General features: G+C 40.1%; 2 protein-coding genes across 3 annotated transcripts in view; one reads left to right on the top strand and one right to left on the bottom strand.

Annotated features, from left to right (window-relative positions):
* The window catches only part of LOC135547180 (sodium-driven chloride bicarbonate exchanger-like), a 38,604-nt gene extending 31,156 nt beyond the window's left edge, over positions 1–7,448 (top strand). Inside the window, exons 20-24 of the mRNA XM_064975937.1 lie at positions 1,306–1,374; positions 1,586–1,759; positions 2,642–2,764; positions 4,055–4,122; positions 4,254–7,448. Of these exons, the coding sequence (XP_064832009.1) occupies positions 1,306–1,374; positions 1,586–1,759; positions 2,642–2,764; positions 4,055–4,122; positions 4,254–4,605 (786 nt within the window). The 3' untranslated portion in view covers positions 4,606–7,448. The remainder of the gene's footprint in view (positions 1–1,305; positions 1,375–1,585; positions 1,760–2,641; positions 2,765–4,054; positions 4,123–4,253) is intronic.
* Positions 7,449–11,383: 3,935 nt separating this feature from the next.
* On the bottom strand, positions 11,384–12,708 carry LOC135546923 (glucagon-1-like). 2 transcript variants are annotated; one of them, XM_064975478.1, is made up of 4 exons: positions 12,656–12,708; positions 12,395–12,500; positions 12,116–12,271; positions 11,384–11,731 (listed from the first exon to the last, which is right to left on the bottom strand). In XM_064975478.1, exons 2-4 carry the CDS (start codon positions 12,487–12,489, stop codon positions 11,611–11,613), a joined length of 372 nt encoding a protein of 123 aa, XP_064831550.1. In that variant the 5' UTR covers positions 12,490–12,500; positions 12,656–12,708; the 3' UTR covers positions 11,384–11,610. The 2 variants fall into 2 exon arrangements, with proteins under 2 accessions (XP_064831550.1, XP_064831549.1); XM_064975477.1 differs by having other exon boundaries at positions 12,611–12,708.
* Between the last annotated feature and the right edge of the window lie 1,876 nt (positions 12,709–14,584).

The raw sequence follows: 14,584 nt of genomic DNA on the forward strand, positions 1-14,584 counted from the left end.
AAACATGTCCTGAAACCACTCCTGCATTGTCTTGGCTGTGTGCTTAGGGTCGTTGTCCTGTTGGAAGGTGAACCTTCACCCCAGTCTGAGGTCCTAAGCACTCTTGAGAAGGTTTTCATCAAGGATCTCTCTGTACTTGCTCCGTTCAGCTTTCTCTTGATCCTGACTAGTCTCCTCGTCCCTCCCTCTGAAAAACATACCCACAGCATGATGCTGACACCACCATGCTTCACCGTAGGGATGGTGCCAGGTTTCAACCGGACGTGACACTTGGCATTAAGGCAAAATAGATCAATCTTGGTTTCATCAGACCAGAGAATCTTGTTTCTCATGGTCTGAGAGTCCTTTAGGTGCCCTTTGGTAAACTCCAAGCGGGCTGTCATGTACCTTTTACTGAGGAGTGGCTTCAATCTGGCCATTCTACCATAAAGGCCTGATTGGTGGAATGCTGCAGAGATGGTTGTCCTTCTGGAAGGTTCTCCTATCTTCACAGAGGAACTCTGGAGCTCTGTCAGAGTGACCATTGGGTTTTTCGTCACCTCCCTGACCAAGGCCTTTCTCCCCCGATTGCTCAGTTTGACCCGGCGCGAGCCCTAGGAAGAGTCTTGGTGGTTCCACTATTTTCTTGGGGACCTTCAATGCTGCAGAAATTTGTTGATACATTTCCCCAGATTTGTGTCTCGACACAATCCTGTCTCAGAGCTCTACAGACAATCCCTTTGACCTCATGGCTTGGTTTTTGCTTTGAAATGCACTGTCAACTGTGGGACCTTATGTAGACAGGTGTGTGCTTTTCCAAATCATGTCCAATCAATTGAATTTACCACAGGTGGACTCCAATCAAGTAGTGGAAACATCTCAAGGATGATCAATGGAAACAGGATGCACCTGAGCTCAATTTCATGTCTCATAGCAAAGGGTCTGAATACTTATGTAAATAATGTTTTTTATTTTGTATAATTTGCAAACATTTCTAAAAACCTCTTTTCACTTTGTCGCTATAGGGTATTGTGTGTAGATTGACGAGGAAAACAAAATCAATACATTTTAGAATAAGTCTATAATGTATTAAAATGTGGAACAAGTCTATGGGTCTGAATACTTTCCGAATGCAATATACGTATCTCTGTCTCGCTCAAGTTGTATTTATTTTGCACCCAGAGTATAAGTCTGCAGTGCCTCAAAGTGAACAGATCATTTATACCATTATGTTTTATGTGGTTCAATCCCACGTATTTGACTGTTTCCCGTCTTTACTGATGCTTGTATAACTGAATCATAATATGATTGCTCTCGTCCCTTCAGTATATTCCCATGCCTGTATTGTATGGAGTATTCCTGTACATGGGAGCATCTTCGCTGAGAGGGATACAGGTAAGATGTCACGAAGCACACTCAGATAAAGTTAATGTACACACTCAGTCAAAATAGGCTTGTAAGGCTAAGTTCTAACACACTTGGCTAACATCTAAAGCTAAGTTCAAAAAGACCATCTTGAGAAAACGCAGACTTATCACCACACAGTTGGCCTGAATTGAATGCTCCTGAGGTTATCATGTAAAGCCTTTGTTCTATTGCTCATCAGTTCTTTGACCGTCTGAAGCTGTTTGGCATGCCAGCCAAGCACCAGCCAGACTTCATCTACCTGAGATACGTTCCCCTGAGGAAGGTCCACCTCTTCACCATCATCCAGCTCAGCTGCCTGGTCATGCTCTGGGTCATCAAGACCTCCAATTATGCCATCGTCTTCCCCATGATGGTTAGCAAATGCCTTTCTCCTAGCTTTCTCCCTGGGTCATAGGTTACATGTAGATTTATTTGGCCACATTGTAGTTTCACACAATTAGCACCACTATGAGATGTACAGTACAGCCATTGACTTAAGTTTTACATTAGAATGCGTCCTGTCCAGTGGGTGTACTTGTGCATCAAGCTGCATAGATGCACACCAGAAACGGGAGGTAGGCTCCTGCCCAATGGGCCGTTCTTGCTGGGACAAGGATTATTTACGTAGATCATTTTGTCTGAGTGTCATATGTTGCACCTCCGTCACTCGGTTACGTCATGACATTGTTTTTGAACGTTCTCAAGCCCTCTATCAGCCCTCTAAAGTGGTGATAAACTCAGCCATTCTGGACGGAGGATAACTACTCTTTCGTTGAAATTACAATATAGTGCATGGAAATAGGATGACATTGATAAAGTAGAGACATGTTTTGTAGGAAACAACTTTGCCAGCATTACCATGTCAAATTATCTTCAGACAGATGGCAGTTGTCATTAGCTAGCAAAGTTCATCATGAATAGCTAGCAATGATAACGTTAGCTAGCTAAAATCCGGTGCCTCCCCCCTCAATTTTAGCGAGTTAGCTAATGTTATACGGCATCTAAAGTAAATTTGGTGACATCAAAATGATGACAAAAGGTTTTCCTACTAATTATTTGCCCCTTTTGAATGTCATTCTATTTCCAAGCCACCGTAATGCACTTTTGATTAAATATTCATCAGCGCTCCTTGATGCATTAAGTAGAATGCTCAGTCAGGCATCCGTCCAAAACAAACGTTCAAAACTATATTTTGACGAAACATGCAATCCGTGAATAGTAAGTTAAGTAGTAAGTGTGTTTGTGTTCCTTGCAGGTGTTGGCTCTGGTGTTTATTAGGAAGCTGATGGATTGCTTCTTCACCAAGAGAGAGATGAGCTGGCTGGATGATCTCATGCCAGAGAGTAAGAAGAAGAAATTGAAGGATGCTGAAGAAGAGGTATGAAAATAGCATCTACATAACAAAGCGAGAGCTTGAGACTATAAGGTTCTATCTGCAAAAAGATGATTCTGAGATAATTGGCTTTCAAGTTCCAAACCCTCATTGGTTTGAATGGTGCCAGCGATTTTTTTTAATCTTGTATTCTTTTGAAGTAGCAACATGAATTTGGTTATTTAGAGTCTCAAATCAAATGCATTTATAAAGCCCGTTTTACATCAGCTGATGTCACAAAGTGCTAAACAGGAATCTAATCTAAAACCCCAAACAGCAAGCAATGCAGATGTAGAAGCACGTTGGCTAGGGAAAAACTCCCTAGAAATGCAGGAATCTAGGAAGAAACCTAGAGAGGAACCAGGCTCTGATGGGTGGCCAGTCCTCTTCTGGCTGTGCCGGATGGAGATTATAACAGAACATGGCCAAGATGTTAAAACATTCATAGATGACCAGCAGGGTCAAATAATAATCACAGTGGTTGTAGAGGGTGCAACAGGTCAGCACCTCAGGAGTAAATGTCAGTTGGCTTTTCATAGCCGAGCATTCAGAGTTAGAGACAGCAGGTGTGGTAGGACGAGAGGGTCGAAAACAGTAGGTCCGGGACAAGGTAGAACATCCGGTGAACAGGTCAGGGTTCTGTAGCCTCAGGCAGAACATTTGAAACTGGAGCAGCAGCACGACCAGGTGGACTGGGGACAGCAAGGAGTCATTATGCCAGGTAGTCCTGAGGCATGGTCCTAGGGCTCAGGTCCTCTGAGAGAAGAGAGAGAGAGAGAGAGAGAGAATTAGAGGGAGCATACTTAAATTCACACAGGACACCGGATAAGACAGGAGAAATACTCCAGATATAACAAACTGACCCTAGCCCCGCTACACATAAACTATTGCAGTATAATTACTGGAGGCTGAGACAGGAGGGGTCGGGAGACACTGTGGTCCTGTCTGACTATACCCCCGGACAGGGCCAACCAGGCAGGATATAACACCCACTTTGCCAAAACACAGCCCCCACACCACTAGAGGGATATCTTCAACCACCAACTTACTACCCTGAGACAAGGCCAACAAGGCCGTATAGCCCACAAAGATCTTTTCACGGCACAAACCTATATATAGGTAGAGAACATTGAACAGAACAAGGCTATGTCAATAACTCAAAATAATATTCATTTTTACTGTAGATATTTAACTTTTGTTGTAATGATTTATCTCTGCATGTGTTTTAACCAATTAATTATATACAGTACTATCACTATAGTTTAATAACTTCCTGTTGATTATCATATTCTTCAGGAGGAGGAGCAAAGCATGTTGGGAGAGGAAGAGGGAGTAGTGCAATTACCATTAGAAGGATATCAAAAGTAAGTCAGGCCGTTATGATGACATTATATCTCCCTTTTTAAACTGTAAAAAGACTTCAAGCTTCATTGGTAGTAAAATAGTTGACTTGTTTGTTGTGTATTATAATGCATGATTATGTCTTGTTTTTTAGGAGTGAATCCGTACTCAACATCACAGATGAAATGTCCAAAGGCTCTTTTGGAAACACGTGGAATGTCAACGCCGACAACTCAAAATGGTATTGCATTGCCTCAAGCATTTTTCCCCAAAATCAGCTCATTGGGGTTTTCCATTTAAAACGTATCTTTGTTTCTCTTCTGTCAGTTTGTATACAAATCTGTCTTAATTTAAGATATGTGCCTGCAACTCAAACTTTCTTGCACATTTCCCCATGTCTTCAATCCTTGTTGAGAATATCTCAAGTTAGGATACCTCCTATACTGAATAGATACCGTGTTATATCCATTATATTGTGTTATATCCATTATATTGGAAACGGATGACAATGTACCATTGAATTCATAAAATGCCTCATATTGACCAAGTTCCATGCTCATAGAGAATTGTCAGGATATTGATATGTCATGGCTATTGTATATGAACGAAATTGCAGATTCACTGTTCGGTTGCAACTAGATGCTACTTATTCACTGTAGAAAGGAGTTGTCTCTCCACTTTAGAACTGATGAATTTTCTTGACTGTATTTTCCCATTCCATCTCTGTCATAAACTCTCTTATGTCCTCTTAAGATGCTGAACCCCTCAAAGGTAAGAGTCTGATCCCCGCGCCCGTTTGAGCATCCTTACTCCATTTGGTGACCATCACTTTTTGGAATAAAAATAATTATGCTTATCTTTGCATGATATGAGGCAGGATTGTACAATGTCTTATTCCTCAATTTACCATCAGGTTGAAATTAGATGCTGCTTATTTTGCATCTTTCAAATTGTCATGTTATGCATTTTCGAGTTCATGAACACTGGGAGAGCACAGCTCTTTGAAACTCTTTGATGACTAACAATGTTAGGCAAAGGTAAATATTATGGATGCTAAATCCGTTACCTGTTCACTGCTTGGGATATAAACCCAGCGTATTACAGGCAGTGACAAATGAATGTGCTCAGTCTAAAGTGACATGACTGAGAAAGCAAGGATGTAAAGTTCATGTAGGAAAGTGCATCTCTGACAACATGATGCTGCTGTGCCAATCAGGCTCTGCTAGCATGACAGTCATCCCTCTACCCAATCTACTATGACTCAGCCAATGGCCGTGACGGGCAGTTCGGCAAGGAGCACGACAGCATACTAGCTGCAGGCTCCCATTACGCAACAGCTGGAGAGTGTAATTATATTAGTACATCTCTCTTGTGAAAACTGCTCTTTCATGAACATTGTCTGAGATTCTGATCCCATTATACTTCTCAGCTGCCTGAACATACAGTGCAACTCTGTATGGGATGGGATTACCATGCGATTTACTAAAGCACATCATTATGGTGTTAATGTTCACGTTAAAGCCCCTCCCTACTAAAACATCAGTTGATGATACATTTGGGGACACAGATTAAGCCTAATCCTGGACAAAAAAAAAGATTCATAATGGAGAATCTCCATTGTTGGAGCCGGACAGCTGATAGTTATAAGCTACGTTCTGAAATTGTATACTTGAAAGCACTAACAGCCAGTGTTGATACCCACAGCTTATCCAAGAACAGTGGAAGGAAACAAAAGAAGAGGAGAAATATGTACAAGGGCTCCTTCGCAAGGGAGACAAGTCTATGACGTTTCCCCCTTCACTGTGTTGAAAACAAATCAAAATTGTGTGCCACAGTTTACCATTCCTTTACATTCGTCTTGTGAATCTTTGTGTGTTCAAAAGCGTTAGTGTTTATAGTTTATGTGTCGGAAGCTGCTTCTTTGTTTTTATTTGTTTTTGTGTTTTTAAATGTCAAGTAATACCAGCGTGATATAGGAGAGGTAAGTTTGACTGTATGTGAAAGCAACGGAATGTTTCTTGTCGAGGATGTATCTGTCACATTGAGAAACTGTTTTCAGCTTGTGTTTGTTTTTTAATTTATTGAATGTATTTTGTATGTTTTTGTATTTTTTTCAATATCATAATATGACAGTTGTTTTGAAATTGCTAAATTATCCAACCAGATAAACAATCGATTAAAAAAGTGTGTACAATACTGCAGTTAAAGACTATGTACTGTGCATCAGTATATACAAGAGTTCATATATCTACAATATATGCAAAGTGAAAATGTACTGTATGCATGCAACTTTAATTAATCCACTTTTGTGAAATATACAGCATCTGATGAACCTTTTACTGCAGTGGGCTCAATCAGGGTCACTTGGAGTGTTTCTTGGTCGTCTTAAACAAATCTACTTTGAAACAAAAGTATACACCTCACACAGATGGTTATGGGTTTAAACATTTGTTATTACCTTTTAAGTTTGCATCCCGGCGTAAAAAAAAAACATTTCACCCATGGGGCCACTAGGTCGTTTGACTGCAGGAATTGGCTACTTTCATTGGCAAATAAAAATCTACAGTATCTGTGTTAAAACATTCAATGTATTGCATTATGAGTTTAGCTATTTGCAATAGTCTTTAAGTTTAGAATATTTTCCAATTGTGTTACTACCAGTAAAGAGATTAGCTGAAAATAGCATTTTTATATTATTTATTGTTGGCAATTTATTATTGTACAAAGAGCAACCATTGCATTGAGCATTTGATTAGTAAAACGCCTGATTTACGTTGTAGAATACTGTTATGCATATCAATAGATTGTCGTGAAACAATGTTCAAGAAGAAAATAAAATCCTGGCATTTATTTTAAATCATAATATTTGTTGCCAAAGTTGAAATAGTTGCAGTTATTGCAGTGTATCAATATTTTCAAGCTGCAAAGTTAATGCTTGTGTGTTATTTTTTATGTGAGTTGTTTGTCATGGGGGCATTGTGTGTTCCCAGGAATGATTGTCCACTCAGTAACTAAATATGAAGCTTAACTGATACTTGAAGGTGTCTACTAAAAGGGCAACATACATGGGCTATAGAAAGAAATGCAATAGCACTTTTCTAGAAGGGGAACATTTATAGGAGCTATATTTATTGTTATAAAGATTATTAAAATATATTTCCTTTGTACAATAACAACAAACAAATTTGTTCACATCTAATTTTCTAAGCCTATTTATCTATAACAGATTTTGCTTCATTTTAAATGATCAGTATCTGCACAATATTTTGAAATCTCTTGTTGAACATTTCTACTCTGCTACTACTACTCGTGTTACTAATTGTACTTAGCTCTGAATAAATGTGTTTGAAAAGTCACTCAATCAGTTTTGTTTATGGCAGAAATCCGTGAAGCAGTGTAAGGAAACATGGCACTGCAAAACAATTAAGTTTAATTTCTGCTATTGTTACTGGTCTTTAGAGCTGAAGTATTACTGTTTATTATGTATCTTGTATACAGTTGAAGTCAGAAGTTTACATACACCTTAGCCAAATACATTTTAACTCAGTTTTTCACAATTCCTGACATTTAATCCTACTAAAAATTCCCTGTCTTAGGTCAGTTAGGATCACCACTTTATTTTAAGAATGTGAAATGTCAGAATAATAGTAGAGAGAATGATTTGTTTCAGCTTTTAGTTCTTTCATCACATTCCCAGTGGGTCAGAAGTTTACATACACTCAATTAGTATGTGGTAGCATTGCCTTTAAATTGTTGAACTTGGGTCAAACATTTTGGGTAGCCTTCTACAAGCTTCCCACAATAAGTTGGGTGAATTTTGGCCCATTCCTCCTGACAGAGCTGGTGTAACTGAGTCAGGTTTGTAGGCCTCCTTGCTCGCACACGCATTGCTCGCACAGTTCTTCCCACACATTTTCTATAGGATTGAGGTCAGGGCTTTGTGATGGCCACTCCAATACCTTGACTTTGTTGTTCTTAAGCCATTTTGCCACAACTTTGGAAGTATGTTTGGGGTCATTGTCCATTTGGAAGACCCATTTGCGACCAAGCTTTAACTTCCTGACTGATATCTTGAGATGTTGCGTCAATATATCCATATAATTTTACTTCCTTATGATGCCATTTATTTTGTGAAGTGCACCAGTTCCTCTTGTTGCAAAGCACCCCTACAACATGATGCTGCACGGTTGGGATGGTGTTCTTCGGCTTGCAAGCCTCCCCCTTTTTCCTCCAAACATAACGATGGTCTTTATGGCCAAAGAGTTCTATTTTTGTTTCATCAGACCAGAGGACATTTCTCTAAAAAGTACAATCTTTGTCCCCATGTGCAGTTGCAAACAGTAGTCTGGCTTTTTAATGGAGGGTTTCGAGCAGTGGCTTCTTCCTTGCTGAGCGGCCTTTCAGGTTAGGTCGATATAGGACTCTTTTTACTGTGGATATACTGGAGATACTTTTGTACCTGTTTCCTCCAGCATCTTCACAAGGTCCTTTGCTGTTGTTCTGGGATTGATTTGCGCTTTTCGCACCAAAGTACGTTCATCTCTAGTACACAGAACGCATCTCCTTCCTGAGCGGTATGACGGCTGCGTTGTCCCATGGTGTTTATACTTGCGTACTATTGTTTTTACAGATGAACATGGTACCTTCAGGCATTTGGAAATTGCTCTCAAGGATTAACCAGACTTGTAGAGGTCCACAATTTTTTTCTGGGGTCTTGGCTGTTTTTTTTAATTTTCCCATAATGTCAAGCAAAGAGGCACTGAGTTTGAAGGTAGGCCTTGAAATACATCCACAGGCATACCTCCAATTGACTAAAACTATGTCAATTAGCCTATCAGAAGCTTCTAAAGCCATGACAGAATTTTCTGGAATTTTCCAAGCTGTTTTAAAGGAACAGTCAACTTAGTGTATGTACATTTGTGATCCTCTGGAATTGTGATACAGTGAATTATAAGTGGAATAATCTGTCAGTAAACAATTGTTGGAAAAATTACTTGTGTCATGTGCAAAGTAGAAAAACTATAGTTCGTTAACAAGATGTTTGTGGAGTGGTAGAAAAACGAGTTTTAATGACTCCAACCTAAGTGTATGTAAACTTCTGACTTCAACTGTATGCACGCACATTTATTATGAAAGTATAAAACTCAATCTTAATACATTTATTTGAACATGTTTCTTGTCCCCATCAATATTACTGCATGCTGTTTGGAATTTCTGATTTGGAGTAAGTCAACTAGTGATCTGAAGTGGCCTTGACACCTAAAACAAATGCCCTAAATAGAACCCTAATTCTAAATTTGTAAGAGTTTTTAGATTTACTCTGTATGCTTTATCTACGAGAAAGCCAAGGAGTATGCAATTTCCAGTGAATAAAGGCAGGGAGGGTCAACTTTGAGTTCAAATGTTGACTAACCTTGTACACTAGGGCAGCGTTTAGACAGGCAGTCCAATTCAGAATAATTTTTTCACTAATTGTTTTTTTGACCAATCTGATCAGCTCTGAAAAAAAATTGGATGTGATTGGTCAAAGGTCAGGTCACATTACACTGTGGGTGAAAGTGTTTGACAGAAATCCCCTCAACTGAACTGAGTCTTCCACTTCACTCACAGCCACATCTGCCTTGTTGAGCATAAGGCTGGATAAAGAGGAAGTACAATTGCTGAAGTCATTCATTGCAGGACCTCAATTTGCCTGGAGGTAATATTTTGGATTATACACTGTGACTTCACTTGAACATATTGTACAAAACAATGACAGCCTCATCCACAGAAGTGAATTACATATAATGTTTTATTCAACAACAAAAGAGACCCAAATTCTATTACAACAAATGCCCAGTATGACCCTTAGAGATTTGGAATATAAATAGAATTGTGTGGGCAGGCATTTTTTTTTCTAAATCAACAGATGGTTTTCAATTCACTAGCTGACAGCTTAGAGAGGTATCACATCCCAAAGCATGACATATATCTGGCACATGTGACTAGTTTATTTCCATGCCAGTAACACCTAGGAAGTGCTGTTGATTCACATCACGTCATTCCATTACTTGATTGAAATCCCTGGGTGTGTTTTCCCCTTGGTGATACGGCTGTCCTCAAGGCTGATTGATTTGGGTTCCACCTCCGTGATCACAGGTTCTCTACTCGAACATGATCTTGAATTGTTACTCATCGATTGACACAGGTTCTATATGTATATATACTACAATTACATGTATTATAAAAGTAAGGATTATATTTGAACTGAATATAGTATTTCCACAATATTTGTGTTTATGGGTTCATATGATAAGGCATCTCTCTGGTTAGTATTTAGATACACTACATGGCCAAAATTATATGGACACTCATTCCAAAATCATGGGCATTATATGGAGTTGGTCTGCCCTTTGCTGTTATAACAGCCTCCACTCATCTGGGAAGGCTCTCCACTAGATATTGGAACATTGCTGCGGGGACTTCCATTCAGCCACAAGAGCATTAGTGAGATTGGGTACTGATGTTGGGCGATTAGCCCTGGTTCGAAGCCGGCGTTCTAATTTATCCCAAAGGTGTTCAATGGGGTTGAGGCCAGGGCTTTGTGCAGGCCACCACTCCAGCCGACACTTGGCATTGAGCATGGTGATCTTAGGCTTGTGTGCGGCTGCTCGTCCATAGAAACCCATTTCACGGTGTTCCCGCTCTGTGAGCTTGTGTGGCCTACCACTTCACGGCTGAGCCGTTGCTCCTAGATGTTTCTACTTCACAATAACAGCACTTACAGTTTACCGGGCAGCACTAGCAGGGCAGAAGTTTGATGAAACTGACTTACTGGAAACGTGGCATCCTATGGCGGTGCCACGTTGAAAGTAACGGAGCACTGAGATTGTATGGGTGTTTGCTCGATTTTATACACCTGTCAGTAACGGGAAATAGCCAAATCCACTAAATTTGAAGGGGCGTCCACATACTTTTGAGTGTATCTTTGTATATTTGAATACATTTTGTATGGCAAGAATAATGGTTTATTAAAATTTTTCTCCAACAAAATTAGCAAGGTACAGACTACAGATTTTGGGCCAGTTTTACCAACATTTTTAACCTGTTATTTTTAGAAGGAGAGTGTTTTTTTTAAATCTAACTTTTTTAATTAGGCTATTGTTTAACCATTCGATCTTGTTCCCCTCCTAACACTGAAAATCTTGCCCTTGAAGTACAAAGTGAAGCATTTAGTTAATACAGTACATCACCATTTTATGTTAACAAACAAAAAGCAATTGACAGGCAACACAATTTCTTGTCGGGGGATTTATTAGCATGACCAGAGGAAGGAGGATACAGGTTATGAAACAGGAAATTGAACAGGGGGGGGTCATTCTGGACGAGTTGCATTCTCTCTTGACTGGGGGCTCATAAGACATAAGACACTGGGACTCTGTGGCTGAATAATAAGACACTGGGACTCTGTGGCTGAATAATAAGACACTGGGACTCTGTGGCTGAATAATAAGACACTGAGTAGAGGAGCCCTATTCTCGTCTGCCTCGGCCATTCTTCAGCCAGGACACAAACTCCTTGGCTGCCTGGTCCTGCAGGTAGGAGCTCACGTCGCTGGTGTAGGTACCCTCTGCATGTCGTTTGATGGGACCCCTGAAAAAAATATGGAGAGATTTTATAGTGTTGATAGTAACTATATAAAGTTAATAATATATGAGAAATAAGCAGTTGTTAAACACATTGATTCACTGTGCATTATTAAGCTGCTATAGTAAGATTTCTCTGAGCTGTAACTGAAAACCATGTAAAACCATGAAAATCACCAACATGTAGTAAATATCTACAGTATGTCATAAACATTTTGGGCATTTTGTCTTTGTTTATAGCTCATTATAGCTCATTGATCCTATCGCTTAAGTACTGCATTCATACAGTTTCAGGTTAAGCTGGAACATATTGGAAGATGATCTACTGCTTTTTGAAATGGAATGAGGAAAACAGACACACACAGTAGGAGAAAAAGAAAGAAACACTCACCCACTTCTCTTCGAGTTCATTAGCCACTGGACAAAGTCTTGCACTCGTCTCGACTCGAGATATTTACTGTAGTCGTTAGAGAATGTTCCCTCTGAATGTCTCTTCGTGTTCGACAGCTCCCTTGGCTCGCTGAACATAGAGTCCTCTGTCAATAGGCTGCAGAAACAGACAAGTCAGTAGTTACAGGATGCTGAGAGAGAGAGAGAGAGAGAGAGAGAGAGAGAGAGACAACCTGATTGGTGCAGAGTTCAAAAGTTTCTCAGAGTTAGAGGCTCCTACCTGGAGTTGTCCTCTGTGTCCTCCTGCGGGATTTGCAAGCTGCTCTGAGCAATGATCAAGAGCAGAAGTCCAGCGAAAGAGTGGGTGCCTTTCATCTTTTGACCTCCTAGATATTAGCAGTGGAAATAGGAAATTGTTAAAAACAAATTCAGAGAAACTTCCTGATGTGAAGTATCAGCGGTTGAAAATGAGTTTTAGGGGTTTGGTGCTGCTCACCTCTGTTCCCTCTGTTGAGTGTCGGTGAGAAAGGGGAGTCTGTACCTGGCTGCCTGCTGTGCGTAAGTAGATCTCTGCTGTGTTTTTCTCTCTTTGGCTCCCTGGAGCTGCTTCTTGGCCCCTTCTTGGTCTGGCCAGCCTTTATATAGTTGAGCTGGGTGACTGTCTGCTCAGGTGGCACCCTCCTCACAGACGCACAAGCACATTCGTTACTCTCAATCCATTAGTCAGAACTCGACTCAACGCACTAGATACATTTGCAGTCCATCTTTGTTTAAATGTGGAACTGTCCAGAGGTAAAAGCTGTCACTTAGGTGTCGAAATCAAACATGATTTCATCCTGTCCAACAAATCCAAATACTTATATAACAGTCTACCATCTGTTTTCAGATAGCCTGGTTCTCACTGCAGGTTCAGTGTTTGTGGAACGTAAGAACATGGAGTTAAGCAAACATTGAAACACCTCCTTTCAGCATTTTATCCCTGAGTGGAATTTAGAGACTGATCAGATATTTAGGTGATCAAGGAACGAACACAATGTAATTCAGTATTATATTTATTTGTTTATTTGTTCAATACTAATGTGATCATATGCAAAACACACAGTCTGTATCAATAATGTGTCCAGACTGAAGAATCATATACCATGTGAACTTGGTATATACTCATAGACACTACATGGCCAAAAGTATGTGGACACCAATTAAAATCAGTGGATCAGCTATTTCAGCTCCACCCGTTGCTGACAGGTCTAGAAAATCGAGCACACAGCCATGACATTTCCATAGACAAATGTTGGCAGCAGAATGGCCCGTACTGAAGAGCTCAGTGACTTTAACGTGTTACCATCATAGGATGATACCTTTCCAATAAGTCAGTTCGTCAAATTTCAGCACTGCCAGAGCTGCCCCGGCCAACTGTAATGCTGTTATTGTAAAGTGCAAACGTCTCAGAGCAACAACAGCTCAGCCGCAAAGTGGTAGGCCAAACAAGCTCACAGAACGGGAAGCAACGATCAAGCAAAGATCCCTGACCTCAACCCCATTGAACACCTTTGGGATGAATTGGAACGCCGACTACGAGCCAGGCCTAATCACCCAACATCAGTGCCCGACCTCACTAATGCTCTTGTGGCTGAATGGAAGCAAGTCCCTGCAGCAATGTTCTAACATATAGTGGAAAGCCTTCCCAGAAGCCTTCCCATATTAATGCCCATGATTTTGGAATGAGATGTTTGACGAGCAGGCGTCCACATACTTTTGGCAATGTAGCGTACCATTTGAACAATCATATACCAATTAAGCAATCATATAAAGTGTCTTCAGAAAGTGTTCACACCCCTTGACCTTTTCCACAAAATGAGGAATTAAAGTTGATTTTTTGTCAATTTGAAGAAAAATGCTAACATTTGTAAATTCATGAAAAATAAAACACTAATGTATCCTGATTTGACAAGTATTCAACCCCCTGAGTCAATGCATGTTAAAATCACCTTTGTTTGTGATTACAGCTGTCAGTCTTTCTGGGTAAGTCTCTAAGAGCTTTCAACACCTGGATTGTGCAACATTTGCCTGTTATTCTTTTCAACATTCTCCAAGCTCTGTCTAATTGTTTGTTGATAGACAGCTATTTTCAAGTCTTACCATAGATTTTCAAGTCAATTTAAGTCCAAACTGTAACTAGGCCACTCAGAAACAGTCACTGTCTTCTTGGTAAGCAACTCCAATGTAGATTTGGCCTTGTGTTTTAGGATATTGTTCTGCTGAAAGGTGAATTCATCTCCCAGTGTGGTGGAAAGCAGACTGAACCAGGTTTTCCTCTGGGATTTTGCCTGTGCTTAGCTCCATTCCATTTATTTTATCCTGAAAAACTCCTCAGTCCTTAACGATTACAAGCATACCCATAACATGATGCAGCCACCACTATGCTTGAAAATATGGAGAGTGGTACTCAGTAATGTGTTGTTTTGTATTT

This window comes from Oncorhynchus masou, chromosome 10 (genome assembly GCF_036934945.1).
Source record: "Oncorhynchus masou masou isolate Uvic2021 chromosome 10, UVic_Omas_1.1, whole genome shotgun sequence".
Classification (NCBI taxonomy): Eukaryota; Metazoa; Chordata; class Actinopteri; order Salmoniformes; family Salmonidae; genus Oncorhynchus; species Oncorhynchus masou.